The following is a 19,581-nucleotide window of genomic DNA, read 5'->3' on the forward strand; positions in this document are numbered from 1 at the left end:
AACTCGTATCATAATTAAAACAAAAAAATTCCATAAACCAAAGACACTGTTAAGCCATTCCAAAAATTGTTATAAAATGCTTCGCATACTTCGAATATATTAAAAAACTAACTGACTAATAATATCTGATATATTCAAATTGGTCAAAAAATTCACCAAGTCATTCTAATTCGAAGTTAATGAAAATTTCTTCATAAATATACAACTAGTTCTGTTATTGGCTGCAGAAACCAAGCTCCCGAAAATAAGCTCATCAAGAGCAACAAAAAAACTATTTTCCAAATTTGAATCTGATGCCTAATTTGGAAGATATGGGTATGGCAAAAGTTGATACATTTGTTCATTCTCTGACTATCATTCGTAGCCAATGATAATCAGTAGATATTAGTAAGTTTTACTTAATGATGGAAGGAATTTTAAAAAGTATAAAATTATTTAATTGAATTTGGTCAAACTGTCAAAGTTTTTATATTTTTATTCTATTATTGTGAGAAAATAATAATAATTATAAGTAAACATTTTATCATTGGACGTAAACAAACAAACCACACCCATTGTCGCATGGTTTGTTTGTGTACGTACAATAATCTAATGTTTTTTTAAAATAATATAAATAAATATCTACTGATTATCATTGGCTATTGGTAATCCAATGATTGTCAGTGAATGAAAAAATTTATCAATTTCTGTCATACCCGTATCTCCCAAATTAGGAGTCAGATCCAAATTTGGAAAAGAGTTTTTTTGTTGCTCATGATGAGCTTATTTTCGGAAGCTAGGTTTCTGCAGTCAATAACAGAACACGTTGTATATTTTAGTCATTGAATTATGATGAGCATCTGCATTTCTGATCATCAGAATAATAATTTGTTTATAAACGAAGATTAATATTAACCAAGTCTGTAGGAACAGATCAACAATAATAATAAATTATTTTAAATACGTTTTAATATCTATCTTGAAACACGCCAATAACTTGATACTGGCTTTCACTTGTCTAATTCACCATCTGCTCCTACTGCCACAATCTTAAGGCAACTATAATGCACAAGGTTTTAACATTATACCTATACTTTTGAATTAAAATGAGCTCCACTTAAATCTACCACAGCCAATTCGCCAGCTTCAAAAGCTTTGTTTGTAATACCTTCTTTAACATCATTTGATTTTGGTGGATTCTTTTGCATTTCAGTGTACAACCAGCTATAAAATTAAACATTTCGTTAGTCGATATATTACAATAATTGATACAGTCAATGAAAAATTTTATTGCGGACATGAAAACTCTAATTTGAATACTTGTGTATATATCCCGAGTGTGTGTATAAAGTAAATGTATAAAAACAATTTCTTAGTATTGTACACAACAGTGCTCGAATATATTAGAGCATGTTTGTATAGACTTGACTATAAGGACTCAACTACCTTAAATGTAAAAATTCGTAACTTACAGAAAGATGACTAAAGCTGGTATTGTCAATAAGCCACCTAAAACAAAAAATGCACCTGGCATTGTATGCATAGTTTTCGAATAAACTGCACCATACATGGGTCCATAAACTAACGGCATGAGTGCTTCACATACACCAAAAATTGACATAACTTGACCTGGAATACAAATTTTTTTCCTCATTTTATGTCTTGAGAAATTGTTATATTGAAAGTTACCTAATTCTTCATTTGGCACTAATTTTGACACCATGGAACGCATTGCAATAAATGATGTACCATTTAAGATTTCTACTATTGAACCTGTAAAAATATAAATTTGAAAGTTTACAACAATTTTAGTCAAAATTTTTATCGGGTGCCGATTTAATTAATCACGTGCCCGATTATTTAAATTAAAGTTAAAACCTTAATAAATTATTGAAACAAAAATATCCGCGTCTCCGGCTAGTTAAGAATGTAGGAGCACGATAGTGGGCACAAATTAAAAAATATATATTTCCAATTTTAATGATGAATTATGTTATAAGTTGTCAATATAAGACGAAAAGTAAGAATAGAATTTTTCGATATCTGGAGTAATTTTCAAAATATCGAAAATTGAAAGTTTTGTTAATTATTTAGCTTTCAATATTTTGAAAAACAAGACAGATATCGAAAGATTTTATTGTTATTTTTCGTCTACATTCACAAAATTCATCATCAAACTTGAAAACAAAGTACAAATAATTTCAAACACTTGCCGTGTCGTTCGTACTACCTTATAAAGATTTATTTATTTAAAAACATTATTTACAACTATGAAAATTTATTCAGCAATCTTTATCTATAAAATATTCCACACTGGATCCGTTATTTTTCCCAAAAACTAAGAACTATACTCAAGAAAATAAAATTAATGATTTCCTCAAATAAAGCATGATTTTAATTTAATTTTTGGTCATCTTTAGCTATGGGCATATTTTGGCCAAAAAAGGCATCCTTTGGTCAAAACGACCAAGACCTAAAACCAATGCTTACCTAAATAAAAAACAAATGTATTCGGCGCAAATGCATAAACAAAACTTGATAATATTTTACTTGTACAGGAAAGTGCTCCAATTATGGTGTCATCAATTTTCAAAACGTGACTAAATACACCGACAGACACCGATGTCCCTGAAACGAGCAAATTAAAAATATATAAAATATCATTTTAATTATGTACACATAGGTACACTTCAATTAATTAAATAATAGAATTCAGTCATCATTTTAAAATAAAAATGTAGTTTTAAATAATTATGTCTTGTTTACTTTTGAAATTAATTTCAAGGAAACAATTTTATATTATCACTAATGTTGGTACGAAAGCTCATTGTAAACACAGAATATTGACAGTAAAAGAAAATTGGGTAAAAGTTAGAAATAAGTTACTTATAATTTCAGAAAGACTATTTAGTCACCATTTGCAATTTTTCCCTCAGAACGAATATTTTTAAAAAGTGGTCTCTCCAGTATACTTTATGTAACTTAGTGGTGGATGTTCCTCTCTTTTCCATCGTCTTCAATTTTTTGAAACTAAGAAGTTCAACTTCAGCCAATTTTTAACCCCAGTCAAAGAGAGGGGTTAAAAAATCGGATGTAGTTGTTTTAAAATTGACCGTTATGTTTATGTCTACCTGTCTGCCTGTCACATCGTAGCTCTTAAACGGATTACGATAACCTCCTTTTTTCATTTCATCAATCCTCATTTTTTGAAACTAGAGTTCAAGTACAGCCCACTTTTTAACACCCGAATTAAAGAGAAATGTGTTATTAGTTCGACTGTTATGTGTGTGTCTGTCTGTCTGCCTGTGGTATCACAGTTTCTAAACAGATTAAGGTAATTTAATGGAGAGTGTGAGTTTAGGGTTCTGTACCCGAAACTTTTGTCGGGGATTTTTTAATTTTGTAATTTCACTTGTAATTGATCATTATTTGTAGTGTCCGAAGAGACTTGCACATAAAACGATATGACATAGCCATAGAACCCCATTATAATTGTAGTTCAATTCCTCTTCTGTCAAACTAAGATAATTGTAGCTTATCGGGATTGGTAGAAATAATCTAATTTGAAGTTTTTCAGTGTATTTGATTGGTTGAGTATATTATCTATGCACTCTTTAAATTGTTTTAACTTGGAAGGGGAGTTTCAGTTCGTAAATAAGAAACATAGGTTCAATAGATCTTGGTTCTTTAGAACTCATCTTGGAAACTATAAAAAATGTTTCTAATAAAAAAACAGCTTTTGTTTGAAACACTTTATTAGGGCAAAACCTTAGTTTCCATTTTCTCAAAAACTAAAGAAATATTATTGGTAGCTTGTAAAAAAGAGTATATTAATTGTAATTCCATACTTAATCCATCCGATATGGGCACAAAGTGGTTAATTTTGGAGAAAAGTATTTTTGTTTAAAAATTAATTTAAAAGCATTTAGATTTCAAAAAATGAAAAAAAAAATCACGAAAATTATAAGTATACTTGTAAAAGTTTTTCTTTTCGAAATATTCACATTTAAAAAATCATATTCACAAATATACTATATTGCTTCCTTAGAAAAAAACTTTTTTGGTTAATTTATCCCAATAAAAATAATAATATAAAGGTATTTTCAACCGAAAATTCAATGATATGTTTTCAAGATTTGTACGCAAAAGTTAAGTTAAAAACAAACCTACGAGTGTGCAATTAAATAGAACTGCAAGTGAGCCTAAATTTCAAATTTATCGGGCTTTTACAAAATTTCTAGCAAACGGCAGCTTACCATTAAATTCTTCATTTTTCTTAAAAAAGTGCATTTGAGACATACTTTGAATTTTTTAATCTTACATATTGACATATACAAACGCTGAAACGCTTTTTCTTTTTAATTTCAAAACGTAAAGATATAATAAAGATTTTTATTTTATATGTATTTCAGGATGGAAAAAATAACTCGTCGCCAGAAAATTAAAAATATATATGATTCGACGACAACAAGGCTATTAAATTAATTTCATTATTTTTTATTTCGTTTTATTTAAACAGACAACACTGTATATATATATAATAGTACATCGGCCTGTGAAATTTTTGGCGTCGAGTGTTGACACCGTTGCGTGCGATTTATCCTGTTCTATAACTCGTAATTTATTAACAGGATAAATACAAATCTTATATCTCCTTATGTTCTACCAGCGAGACGTATTCATTGTAGACGTTTTCGATCTCATATCATTGCAGATAATTTTGGATTGTCAAACTTGACCACCACATTGAACCTAAAATTTAATTAATAGTTGCGATGGGCTGGTGTACATACCCCTCTGAAAATAATTGAGGAGCTGACATAGAAATTATCAGCGGAAAAAGTGGTAAAACACATAAATGATATCACACAATGGACTCTATAGCCTAGGTGTGATCCTCGTGAATAGCCAATATAACTTAACCGAACCTAGTTACGTAAATCGAAGAGGGGTGACTCAAAAAGTAGCGGCACTAGATTTTTTATGCATTCGTCACACTAAATTCATCAAGTTTTAATGAATAGAAAGCAAGATATAAGATGAAAAGCAAAAAAGTCATTTTCAAGATTTAATGTCTCCAAACAACCCCCTATTGAATGTATACAAAAATTTCGTGTCACAAACTTTTGTTGTATAAATTTCAGGAATGATCAATATCTGCAAACTACTATAAACATTTTACAAGAATGAAAATATCTACACTGGACATGTTCCGCTGTCTGATCGACATTAGTTAATTTTCATATTCAGCTGGAATAATTAAACAGGCCGAAGTACTATAAAAATGATATTATATATGGTTGTGAGAAAATACAAATTCTTTAAAATTAGTGTACAACATAGATAATGATGGATAGAAATATAATTGTATAGGTTTTATTTGAAATAAAAAGTATTACGTTGACGTCATTTTCCGGTTTCCACTTCACAATATTCTATTCGATTATACATGAAGTAATTCAACCTTTAATTTAATAATATTATTTATATTTTAAAATGGTAATGGAAACGTTATACATACAATATAAATAATTTTGAATTAAATTCAATTTAAAAAATTTGAAAAAATAAAAAACAAAACAATCCTGTTTGAACAATTTGAAAATTAATTATAATTAACTTTAAACTGTATGAAGTAGGGACCTACTAACAGTTTATTGTTAAACCATTTGAAATATGACTAATTCTAATAGAAACTATAAATATAAAAAGTTTGATAAAATTCACGAATTTTGTCTATAAAAATAAGTATTTATACTGCGGGACAGCATCCTTTTTCTTAAATGATCAATACATACTTGAAACTTTGTGAGTGACTTCTTTTTGGCGAATCTACCAAACTTTCTCTATACAACTTTTTTCGAAAGTGCTGCTTTTTCAAATGAGCATGATAACGTCATATTTAAGCTATCGACCTAAAAAAACGCAGCAAGGCATTTGGCAGACATTATGACCACTTGATAGCATTAATAACTAGTTTGGTAGGCTGCTCAAAAGGAAACCAGTCACGAAGTTTCAAATATGTATTTATCATTTATCAAAAACTAACTGACTCAATTAATTGAGTACACTTATCACTAAAATGTCAAATAAATCTATACTAGTTTTAGATTCTATGTCTTCAATTAAACTGCATATCTTTTTATATTATAAATGTTAAAGTGAGGATGTTTGTTTGTTTGTTTGTTTGAAACAAATGAATGGATTTGGAAATTCCGCCCCGATTATAACGTTCTTTACAAGTAATTTAAATTAGGACGATTCGAACCAGGTACACTGTATAACAAAAGGTTTTGTTATTTTCTTAATTGCTAAGATAAATTTGAGGAAATATATAATCAAATTATTAACAAATGAATGAATTTAAAAGTAAATTATTGATAAAATATAAATTGAAACAAATAACAGAGAAAGTTTATTCATATTTACCTATTAAATTAACAATAACACTATAAGTTGAAAACAGACTAAAATCAACTTCATTCCAATTGTATTTGTATCTTGTAAATAAGTACATTACAGCCATTTCACCTGGAAAAAGAAAATCAACATTAAATAATATATAGCTATAACTAATTTAAATAAATATTTTTATGTATTTAATAAAATAATTATTTATATTTTTGAAAATATAAATTTCGTTTGTTTCTTGAACATGTGGTCCCCTTTAAACGAGCAATAAATAATTCGGTTTATAGTGTTGTAATATGGAGGGGATTCCCAGAGGAAATCCTTCTTTTTTTTCGATTAACTGAGCTATAGAGTTAAAAATCGATATGAGATTAGGTTAATGTCAAGGATGTGCCTTTTGGAGGTGTTAGCTTTTCAGCCACTACCGGCTTTTTTAACACGCTTTTTAAGGACTTAGACACCACTGCAGCTCTTTCATACTGAGAAGAATATGAGTCTTGGAGGTGTCAAGTTTCCAACCCTGTTTTACCTTTTTTTTTCGGTATTTCAACATTTTCAAAACTGTTATTTTTCGGACAATAGAACAATAAGAAACATTAAATGAAGTGGAAATATGAGTTTAGTGATGGATTCTTACTTACTCTTAAAACTTTAACTTACTCTTAAAATAGTGAATGAGATGTTTTGGAAAAATTATAAACCAAAAGTTTTCAGATAATGAAAACATATTTGGCAAATAAAAAAACGATTGTTAGATATTTCGCTTAGTAAGTTTTTCTATATAAAAAAAAATAAAACTTAAATGGTATTCGAAAAAACTTCCAAACAAAAACTTTGTGTACTGAAATTCACAATCCATTTAAAAAAAATCTGATTGGCCATTCAGAAGTCACTTTTATTTATTGTACAGTTAGTTCCTATATGGTCAGAGTACAATCGTAGGCGTTCCGAAGATCTTATAACGCTTCTAAAGGCCTCTATTAGCAAAGTTTTTGCGGCTATTACAGGACACTGGCTGGGCGGTAGGCATGCTGAACGCATGGGCCTGATAGTATGTCATGACTATTGCAGGAGCTGTCACAGTGTGGAGGAGGAGGAGACGAATCTCATCTTCTGTGTCACTATCCAACTCTTGCCGTGGGGAGACGGACTTATTTGAGCCAGCCTTTCTCTGACGACCTCTCTGACCTAAAGTCTGTTGACGTCAAAGCTCTCTGTTGTTCCTAATAAGCTCCAAAGGGTTCATGGAGTAGTGGCCGGGGATGGGCCAACCATTTTTCGGTATCCATGGTAGCGGACTCCATGATCTAAGTGTGTCTCTCCCCAGAACAACCACTCTAACCTAATCTAACCTAACCTAACCTAATCTAGTTCCTAAAAAATCTGAAATTATAGTTCAAATTTGAAATTTTGATATATTTTTAAAGAAATTGAAAACCGGAGTATACGATTTTTCAGACACATAAAACATGGTGAATGCGAAACTGATTTATCAAAAACATAAAATCCATTTAGGAAATTGTTATTTATATAAAATCGTTATGGCGAATACTTACTATTAGACCCGGTAAATTTCTACGCCAATGGAATTAAAGGGTTGTTAATATGAAATTTATATTAAGTAAGTCGTTTGCTTCAAATAAGATACTCGTTGTGAAAAATGATTACAGTTTATTTGTAATTTGCTCTTATTGTTTACTCAAAATTTAAAAATTTTTATCACGCTGAATAATAGTTTAAATGTTATATAATAAGTAAATCTGAATTCAACATACAGTTTTTAAAAAAAATTTAATATTAAATGACTTCAAAGCATTCAAATTGAGTATCCGGGTCCAATTTCTGTATAATATACAGATAATTGTGGGTATTTATTTTATCTTTAAAAAAATTCTTAACAATTAAAAGCAAATTTTTCATTTTAAATGCAATTTAAATCATATTTGATAACAATTATTTTATTATGAAGGTAATTAAAATTAATTAGAGTTCCCAAAATGAATTTGTACAAATTAAAATAATATTAGATACTAAAGAAGTGCCTGCAAAAATATTTTGCTTAGTAAGTTACGTGAGGTAAATAAGGAACGAAGGGTAATAAATGTCATATTTAAACTTCGAACGCGGTAAAATAATGTTACCATAATTCACCCTTTACGTGCACATACCCTTAGTTGGTATAACCACTACGTTATTAGTCCGCAGACAGACAATAAACATTCTTCTAATTATAGATTTTTTACAAAGCAATTTTTAAAAGTTTCCAAAAAATTTTTACTAATCGTGTTATTTTAAGGGAAATGATTAATATACAGTACCTATTTAGTTTTTTGTACGTCTTTATGATTAAACAGAAGTCAACGTACCTTTTTTTATATCATGCATATATGTAATATGCAAGGTATACTAAGTTTAGTCCCAAATATGTGACGCTTAAAAATATTGATGCTACGCACAAAATTTTGGCATAGGTGTTTATAAAATTACCTAATTAGTCCATTTCCGGTAGTCCGTCCGTCCGTCTGTGGACACGATAACATCGTTATTGTATTATTACAAAACATAGTGTCCAAGAACTTTATCATTCATATTTCTTATTTGAATTTTTGAAATTTTTATTAAATAAAATGATTAAATTGCCTATAATATAATAAGTTAATACAAAAATACGTAAAATAGTAATTAATAAAGTTTATATAATCATAAAATTAAAAAACATTTAACTGTAGCCTTCAATTGATAACATAACTTATTTTTCACGTATAGAAAATTTTATTTTGATTATACTTTAAAAATTATATCATTATATCATTAAAATTGTCTTTTATCGCTATAAATCATAACTCTTTGGGGAATTTATTGGATAATACTTTTTATCTGTACTTCAAAAGCTGGGGTCACATGCAGTGGTTAACAACACACAACGAACATCGAATAACAAAATTTCCTGTTCATTGTTCGTTGTTCATTGTGTGATGTACGCAATCGTACGTACATACTGCTTTTCTTTATCCATTTTAACATGTCATGCATCGGTACTTTTGGGATCATCTCCCATGGACTAAAACGTTTTATGGAAATATTTGGAAAGATTATGTCAGTGTACAAATTTTATAAAATGCCAATGAAAGATTACATATCAACCATGATTTTATTACCAAATAAAGTGTTTTTTGTATCAAATAAAACCTCGTTCTTCGTTTTCTATTAATTCGCAGTTTCTTACTTTCCTAAAATGAGGGTAAATTTACAAGTGAACGGAATAGTATGCCGGAACATGGTTTTCTATTTTCCGGGCTATCAAACTTAACTATTTACAAACAGATTTTTAATGAAAATCAAGGTTTCTACTTTCGAAGTGCGGAAACCATTGGCAACCATTATGAATATATTTTGTAAACGTTGCACAGAAAATACACTTTTCAGCTTCCTACAAGGTAGACGCAAAAAAATGGAGACACTTGACCTATCATCATCTTATCATCTATAAACGGAGCAATAGGGTATTATCGTTAGTCAAAAATAAATTGTAAATTTTGAAAAAAATTTATGAAATATTTACTTAAATATTCTGATTTCGAGTCATAAAAGCACATTTTTCTTTTAAAATATTAAAATTAAAAATCGTAATTTTTAAACTGTTTATCACGTGTTCTAAAACGCGGGAAAGCCCTGCTGTGATATCATATCGGTATGAGCCATAGACCATCAGTTAGTTCAGTGTAGACAGCTGGGTATAATATATCCATAGATAATCAGTATTTATATTTATTATAATCAGATGTCTATGAATATATCTGTCAAACTTATTGGTGTTATTTCGTATAATGATACCGATATTACGTCATCAAATTGGATGTCCGCGTTTTTGACAGTTTAAAAAAGGTTTAAAATTTAATTTAAGTTTTTGGCAAGAAAGCGTGTATATTTTCCCGAAATAAATTTTTGGTGGCTTTTTATTAGCAAAATCAACATTTTGAAGTACTTTTTCAAAAATATTAGAATACCCTATTATGAGCAACCTTTTTAAAGACATCATAGTATGTGTGCTTTTATTTGTAAACAAAAATTCTAACGAGATAGAAATCATTCAATTGAACATTAGATAATATGTCCTTAAATACTAATTAAACTTAAAGATATATAAATTAAAATAGAGGTTTTTCAGTATTTGTATGAATTTTATATAGTTTAAGAGGATGTGACAATTTTATCATTCATGGTTATCATTCATTACTTGTTTATTTTTCTTGAATAGGAGCTATAAAATTCGCTTTCCACGCACTTTTAACAATTTGGATTTAAAATCCAGTATAATCTGCATCGCACAAAAATTTTTCTGATATCGTTCGAAAACTCAACTGCCTTTTTCTAAGCCCTCGCATCTTGTTTTGTAAAAAATTTTATGCACAAACATTAGGAATACACAAATACTTAATAATTTGCTTGGAATGCGAATAGTCTGGTCCAAAAAGCTCGTGCTAGAACTTTTTATAGTTCATTTTCGAGAAAGATTTTTTAGACAAATTTTCAAGAAAAAAAAAACAAACTTCCGAGTGGTCTAAATAAATTTGTTGAAAAATAATTTTTAAACTTTTTGTACGATTAAAACGCTCCAAAATTAGTTTTCTAAAAAACATGATAACATTTTAGATAACGCTTTGTTGTTATAAAATTGGGGACCACGTGAAGAAACGCCTAAAATTTGGAAATAATCTGTTTTTTGACTTGTCTTAAGAGCGAAGATTAGGAGAATGGTAAAATTTTTTACAAAACAATATGCAAAGACTTACAAGAAGTTTCAGTTTTCGAATGCTATTCGAAAAATTTCAGTGCAATGATTACTTCTGTTGATATAGGATTTTATATTTTGCTTGGAAAGCGAATATGTTGGTCTAAAAATCTCGTATGGAAAGTTTTTTTTTTTTTTTGCTCATTTTCAAGAAAAATAAACAAGACTAAAATATTTATTGTAAAATATTTTTTGAAATTTTGCTATGCTTCTAAACTTTATATAAAATTTATTGATAACATTTCTCACCCATTCCACCCTCAGAGCAAAATGGATGGGGTGAAAAAATTTTTGAGTAATAGATTCCAAAACTAGATAATACACGTTTAGAAGTAGTAGTTGTTATATAGGTAACGAGTCTCATACTACTTCACTATACAAATTCAATGAAGTATGTAATTTATATAAAATAGTCATTTTTCGGGTAATATAAGTAAATTACTTCACATATTAAACAATTGAATTAACAACTTCCTTAGTGCAAATACATACAAACTACATATACATGAATGGACTCTTAGTGAAATTACCCACTTCATGAAAAATATGTGTTCTCAATATCTTAAGGTAGTACTATCGGTAATAGACTTTGCATTCAGAATTTAATGAAAATTGGCATAGTTGTCCATTATTATATCACAATTAACCAGTTAAATTTTTAGGGGCCTTCAGAGAACTGAAAAAAAAAGATATTTTAGAGATATTTTAACATTGATCCTTATGGGAAATCACAGATTTTATTTTATTGCGCAAAACTGCAAGTTCAGATTTTCAGTTCTCTGAAGACCCCTAAAAATTTAACTGGTTAATTATGATATAATAATGGACAACTATGCCAAGTTGCATTAAATTCTGAATGCAAAGTCTATTACCGATAGTACTACCTTAAGCATGTTTAGATTTACTCATCATATAACGAAGATCATTTTCAATTCGATCAGAAATAATTATATCTGACTTGTTTTGGGAACTGTTAAGACTATGTTCATTCGTTAACATACTCGGAGCATATAGTAAGGACAGAGGACTAAACTAAATAGGAATTTGTCGGTTAATATTAGTTCTAACTTCGTAGAAATTTGTGCAATAACTTTTCTCATTTTGAAAGTACAATGTTTCGAAGGAGTCATAGGTAATCCTGATTTGATCTAGCAATTATTTGGAAAAAATTTCACATTATAACAAGTCACATATCCAAATTGTTTCATTCATTAAATATTTATCAAAAATTTATCAATAAGGTTAAAGGTAAATAAATTACCTAGTTTAAAAAGTATAAAAAAACGCTTTATTGGCCTAAAAAGTAGATAATCATTTTAATTTTAATGTAAAATACTCTATATTCATTTTTATACCATGCATATATCAAATATATTAAGGTATACTAATTTTATACCCAAGTTTGGACCGCTTAAAAATATTCATGCTACGAACAAAATTTTGGTACAGGTGTTCATATAATCACCTAATTAGTCCATTTTCATTTGTCCGTCGGTCTGTGGACACGATAAAGTGAGGTCGAGTTCGTAAATGAGCAACATAGGTCAATTGGGTCCGTCTCATTTTGGTAACCGTTAGAGATAGAACAAAAGCTTAAATGTAAAAAATGTTCCTTATGAAAAAATTAACAACTTTTTTATGAAATATTTTTTCGTAATCATCACTGTTTACCCGCGCGATTGCAAATTAGGTGCAAAATTTATAGTATGTATTATATGGATATATTATGTAGGTAGCTATCTAAGAGTCTATGCATGGTATTTGAACAATTAACTCAACCAACTGTTTGTTTTCACTTGTTTAAATTAGCTTACCTGATAGGTAATGACCACCCTATGCTTTGAAATTTACATTTCAATTAAAATTATTATCTAATTTTAAACTATAATTTATTTTCTTATTTTTTAGTGTCGCTAAGTTAAAATTTGTGTACTCTTTGGGTAACAAAATAGCATTTAAATAGAAATCTATTAGTATATCTTTGTTTTGACCTGCCTACCTTCCGTTTTCGGTGCGGGTACCACAGCCGTTACATCACGTTGTTATTGTAAATAGTATTAATATTCAAATTAAATTATTGCACTGTCATTGGATTTTGATAGGTGTGCAAATTTTTAATTAATCGAAGAATGAGAAGTACCTATAGGTTTTTAGTGCATTGTTTGTTATTTACAAGTGAAGTTCATATAAAATTGTGATAATAATAAGAACACAATCTTAATTATAAATAACTATCCCAGTAACTTTTCTTGCAATTCTGATATTTACTAGAAATAAAATTTAAATTTCGTGAAATGCTCAATTTCAAGTAAATATAACATGGTACGTTCAGTAATATGTGACTGTAGTACACCGCTATTCTAGTTGAATAATAATTAATTGACCTCTAATCATTAAACTGTGAAATCATTATCATTATGATTATTATTATTTTGTTGCTGCATCGACGAGTATTACCTACAAACATTTGCACAAAGGACATACAATTCCACAATTGTCATGAAATATAATATCTAATCTAAAAACTTTCAAAATAATAACAATACGAACGAAATATTAATAATAAGTCGGATCCCTTCAAATTACTACAGAAAAAATTCCTCGAAATATTGGTTGAACTATTGTTTGGGAACCCTCTAGAATTTTTATGGTGGAAGTATATTTCTGAGAAGTGCATACGTAAAATAGAGTCAAATCCGGGTGAATGAGACCTGGATAAGCGAGGAACGTTTAAAAGGTAAGTACAACACCTGCAATCATTTGTAAATGTTGCACATTAAACTTATGATAATTTTATTATGAGAATTCAGATGTGAAACAAAATTTCGTGAATTTTACAAATCGAAAAGTAGAAAATATTAATTGCTTCAAAGATTTTTATTAATTTTCTAGATCAAGGAAAATTCAAAATAAAAAGCAATATTTATTGATTTTGAATGCATTCCTTTGAATACATTCACCTTGTTTCAAGGTTTGTTTATAAAATTTACCAAAAATTAAATTAGTTAGTCAAATAATTCATATGAAGGATTAACTACGTATATAGATATTTTGACAAAACAAAAATCTTTAAAATACCATTGGTCACGTTATTTTCAACAATGGCCATCAAAAATAAATTATTATTTGACAATAATTTTAAATATTTTATTTTAACTTCTATTCCCGTTTTTGCAATCATGATAGCATAACATAAAGGCGGGGTGCAAAAAAGGAAATAAAACTTGTAGAATTACTGTATAAGAGGAATGTAAGAGGAAAAAAATCATTGTAATTTTTTGTCAGAATTAAACCAACAAGTGTGGAATTTGCAAGATTTAATAATAATAATAATAAATTTTATTTGCCGAAAAGGTGTGTAAATACATATAGGCTCGCCACGTTTTGATATCAGTTCTTTGATAATAAGGACACAAATGATATGGGTCTCTAATTAGTGAACTCAAGTTAATCGCCTTTATTTTTAAACACTAGTTTTACCACTACTACTTTCAATTTTTCGGGATAAGTGCTTTCCAAGAAAATTAAGTTTATAAGGTATTCTAAAGGTTCAGCTATTGTGTACTTAATTTGTTTCATATTATAGTTTGACAATTCGTTATTACCAGACGCATAGGAGTACACAAATTTGATGTCTGGCTGGACTTAGCAAGAGCAAGCGGGTTGAATCCTTTCTGGAATCCTTTGAACTGAATCATTAAGCACAAGCAAAGATGTTATAAATAAATCTTATTTATAGAAAATTTCCCAATTAAGATACTTTTGAATTTAACACTATCCATCCCCCAAATAAACTTGTGTCACATTCAATTGATTCAATCGAATCTAATCAACTCTTGAGCAAAATTCATGCCTCATAATTTAATTAGAATGATTCTTTGAAAGTCTATATAATGTCTTAATAATAACACTTACCATGCATTGGTCCAATAACAACACAGACAACAATCATAATTGTAATAACTTTCTTTTTTCTTCCATTTTCACCACTTTTAAAAGTTACTCGAAAAGTTTCCAGAATATTTTTAAAATCGAAAAAGTCTCTTAAAAATGCACAAATATTTACCGAAGACTTTGAATCTTTTTCATTTGTTGAAGGTAATTTTTCTTCCATGGGAACGATTTTCTTCTTTTCCTTAAGATATACTATTCCATATATAATACTAAACACATACATTATCGATGATATCGAAAATACACCATAGAAACCGATTTCCATATATAAAATACCACTTAGTGCTAAACCAACTGGTACACCCAACGAACAAAAAACATTTACTACACCAATGCGAAGAGTCCGTTCATCCTCTGTTGTTACATCAGCAATATATGCAAACGTTGCCATAAACATTGTAAACCACCCTCCAGACAAAGCAGGAATTAAACCTTCAACTAACCCATTAACTTGAACAGGTAATTGGTAAAAGAAATATGTACAAAGAATTAAACTTAAAGTAGTCATTAATTCACCAAAAACTGGAATAATCATAAAAGGTTTACGGCAACTATGACGGTCACTCCACGATCCAACAAACAACATTAAAATCACTGGTATCGAACTTTGTAATGCGGTCTTCCATATTGTTAATCCGGTAACCAGTTGTTGTACTTGTGTTTCTTCGAACGTGTAATTAGCTGTATCACGTCTGGATAATGCGTCACATACATCACTACCAAAATTTAAATTTACACGACATGCTTTTTCTAAATTTAAATTTTGTACAGCTAAACTTGATAATACACTTGGCATTATATAACATGCCATCATTGGTTCCACTGTTATGTTTGCGCAAAAGTTTTGCATGCGCGTTTTAAATGAAGATTTTTCTTTTGTGCAACTGTCATTGTTTTGTTGTTTTTCACTAATTGATTTTAATTTGTCCGAATTCATTTTGATTAAAATATTTATATCAGTTTTCTCGAAAATTCACTTGATTTTTATAGTTTTTGTTTTAATTTATCTTCATTTTTGTCTAATTTTACATGGACCTATGAAATAAACTAAGTGTATTATTTAGACAAGTGAAATTTACAAAATTTAAAAAAACCCCGACAAATTTTTTGGGCACGGAACCCTAAACTTGCACTTGAAACATACCTAAGAACACTCTCCATTAAGTTACTTTTCAAACGAAACCAAAAAAAATCCAAGTTGGTTCACCCGTTTAGGCTTTACGATGCCATAGAAAGACAGACAGACACACACACATAGCGGCCATACTACTAAAGCCCCTTTTTCATTCGGGGGCTAAAAATAGTTCAATTTTACAAGCAGAAACATGCTCGTATGAAATTAAGGGAAAAAAATTAGTTATGCCTACCATATTACTAAATAAGGCTTGCAGTGAAGGAGCAAGAAATGTACGTAGGGTCTCGAAGGGTTAAAGAATGTCAAGAGAATTGACCAGCAACGTATAAAAAATTATTAGGTACTGAATAGTAATTAATAAATCTACATTTATTTAAAAAGGTTAAGTTTCTTTGTAGTGTTTTTTTTTTAAATCTTGGTTTCAGCTCAAGGATTGCTGAAACAATGATTTTGTTATGACGAACTTTTTTACGAAACGAATTTTCAAAAACCTCTCGTATTCGGTATAGTTACGAAATGCTTGTCTTGGCATACTAATGTCTACCGCATTCTTTAAGCTATGATCATTTATGTAAATCATCCATTTTCGTTTCCAAGATATGAACGCTTTTGTAACCAGCGATCGCACAATTTTTTTTTTTTTATAACAATTTTTTATCGGGAAATTACAGGTGCTTGAATTAATTTGTGAGTAGCTTGCATATTTTCGGAGATATTTGCAATCAAAGTTTATCTAGGCAGATAAGGACCAAAATTTTGATGTTCCTCATCCCCTCCATTTGGAAAATTTTTTTATTCGATTCTACTCATGAAACAATTTATGGTTCTACCACATTTTTCTCTAAAGTACTAAGATAATTGTGAGAGTTTTTTCTATAATCTTCAGCAAATATTTGATCATTTAAAACAAAAGGTACCATAGTTTATTGTTTAAAATTTTTGAACTGTGGACGCCATAAACGTATTTAGCGACTTCGATCTTATCTGATTCATAATCGTACGAGGATTTTATAGCTAAAAATATATACCAGAAAGAAGATATATGGCGGATGCTTTTTACAAGTTTTCCATACACAAAACAGTTGAGAAGATGTCAAGTAGTCAAGGTACTCACCCCCAGACGTTACTCTAAATATATTTCTGGCCCATAAAATATATAGTTTTATAAAAGTGTTTAAGAACGTAAAATATTTATGAATTTCACGATCAACAAAGTGACATGGATACAGAAATTTCACTTTTCACACTTCAACAAAATTTCAAAAAGTTACATACCAAACAATTATTATAATATTATTATATGCGAATAGATTTTCAAAATATTTATATCTTATAAATTGTCTCAAACTGACCAAAAGATAACAATATAAGCCGTAAAGAATATGACTTTTAAACACTAGACCATTTACTTTCTGCTTAAGTTTATTAGCGAAATACCGAAGGAGATAGAGCTATTGCTTCTGTACCTAATGATGATGGAATTTTGGGAAAATTTCTTTAAATGTCTCTAGATGCTTATAGTTTTCAATCTCTGAGGGAATTATTTTTCTTGTAGTACCTAAATATTTCGCTTTTTACAAATACCAACCCTAGAAATGTTTAAGTTTTGTGGTTGAGAGTAAATTTACTATGTAGGTAATCGCCGTTTCTTCAGTAGTTATCCACTGGTAACGCATAACTGTTATGGTAGTTATGGTAAAAGATAGCTATTGGTTTCCGATCGGTAAGAATTTACAAAGTCTGTGTAAAGTAATCCCCTAGTTTTTTTTAACAAAACACTCTAAAATACATCAAAACGCAATTTTGTATTTTCAGGATGAGTAGAGTAACTTACTACCAGAAAGTTTAATAATAATTTCCCATTAAGTTGATATAAATATTTATGTACTATATAGCACACTCATCATGGGGTTTCTCTTTTAAATTTTTTGAAACAAGGTGCACTTTTGATGACTCGTAGAGTATGTCGCACAGAATTCAATAAAAACAATATTAACGAGAGCCAAACGTGAGACAGTCATAAAATTTTTTGACATTTATGGTCAGTCTTTGATTGCAAAGAACTTTGAAACCATTTGAAATAGAAAACTAGTTGTATGAATTATCTATCGATTTAGGTTAGGTTAGGTTAGGTTAGGTTACGTTATATTGGCGTTCCACGAAGGTCACGCTTAGGCTATAGAGCTCATTGTGATACCATATATGTGTTTTACCATCTTTCCGCCGATAATTTCATTTATCAGCTCCTCAATTTCAGAGGCTGAGTGCACCTCCTTGATACATATACCATGCACTCCGAATCGAATCAGCTACGCTAGGCATAACGGAACGGAATTGGTTACGCCTTAACCAACGGAGATAATTGTAATAAAATTTTACAAGGCAGAAAAGGCCTAAAATTTTTTTTTCGAGTTCACGTTAGTAATTTAAATTTTTGTTTCATTGGGTTCTACTCATCAATCTCTACTTGTCACAAAAAGTTTACCTTGTTTGCTAAAAGTGAAAGGTTGGTAGAATAATATGTTTTAAATGACTGTAGTATATTATAGGTTAATATTATTATAGGTAATCAAATATTGTGTATGAATAGTCGTTTACGAATGAAATTTTATTTATTTAAAATAATATAAAATATTTCATTTAAATGTTTATTCATAAATTAAATTTCAAAATTTTTGTTTATTCAAAAATATGTGTAAATACTCTCAGTACAATAAACTCATTTGTGTATTATTTATAAATTGATAAAAATTTTCAAAATGAATAATTCTTTAATTACCTTTTTAATTTATTTCTCCTGAAAACTCTATAAACAAGTGAAAATAAACAATTGTTGAAATCTCTGTATATAGACAGTGTTTAATATCAGTGCTTGTATTATTTTTATAAATAAGATAATAGCACAACAAAATTAAGTAAAAAATAATGATAATAAAGAAAAAAGTGTTGCATCTTTGAAATTTTCCACAGTTGTTTATAAGGTTATAAAAACTTCATATTAAACAAGTGAAAACAAACAATTGACTGAGTTAATTGGTGAAATATCACACATACATAACTGATAATCCCATATTAATACATACTATAAAATTTGCATCTAATGTGTGCCCTCGTGAGTAAACAGTAATGTTTACAAAAAAATGTTTCAAACAAAAGTTGTTTATTTTTTGATAAGGAACATTTCTTACATTTAAACTTTTGTTCTATCTCCAACGGTTTACTATGTTGCTCATTTACGAACTCGACCTCACTTTTTACGCTCTGATTGCGCTCTAAAAATTTCAGCTTGAAATCTTTTTAGATTTTGAGT

The 19,581-nt window shown here is 29.0% G+C and overlaps 1 protein-coding gene across 1 annotated transcript; it reads right to left on the reverse strand.

Moving 5' to 3' along the window:
- Positions 1-773: 773 nt before the first annotated feature.
- LOC123292386 lies at positions 774-16,020 on the reverse strand. The gene is made up of 6 exons (XM_044873020.1): positions 15,098-16,020; positions 6,409-6,510; positions 2,470-2,607; positions 1,669-1,752; positions 1,452-1,608; positions 774-1,203 (listed from the first exon to the last, which is right to left on the reverse strand). Exons 1-6 carry the CDS (start codon positions 15,984-15,986, stop codon positions 1,068-1,070), a joined length of 1,506 nt encoding a protein of 501 aa, XP_044728955.1. The 5' UTR covers positions 15,987-16,020; the 3' UTR covers positions 774-1,067.
- Between the last annotated feature and the right edge of the window lie 3,561 nt (positions 16,021-19,581).

The sequence above is a fragment of the Chrysoperla carnea genome, chromosome 2 (assembly GCF_905475395.1).
Source record: "Chrysoperla carnea chromosome 2, inChrCarn1.1, whole genome shotgun sequence".
In the NCBI taxonomy this organism is placed as follows: Eukaryota; Metazoa; Arthropoda; class Insecta; order Neuroptera; family Chrysopidae; genus Chrysoperla; species Chrysoperla carnea.

Coding starts and splice junctions, on each gene's coding strand:
- LOC123292386 (XM_044873020.1), bottom strand. CDS start 15,986: ATGCAAAACTTTTGCGCAAACATAACAGTGGAACCAATGATGGCATGT. Junction 1,753..2,469: donor TACATTTGTTTTTTATTTAG/GTAAGCATTGGT, acceptor ATATTTTTACAG/GTTCAATAGTAGAAATCTTA. Junction 1,204..1,451: donor CCAGCTTTAGTCATCTTTCT/GTAAGTTACGAA, acceptor TTAATTTTATAG/CTGGTTGTACACTGAAATGC.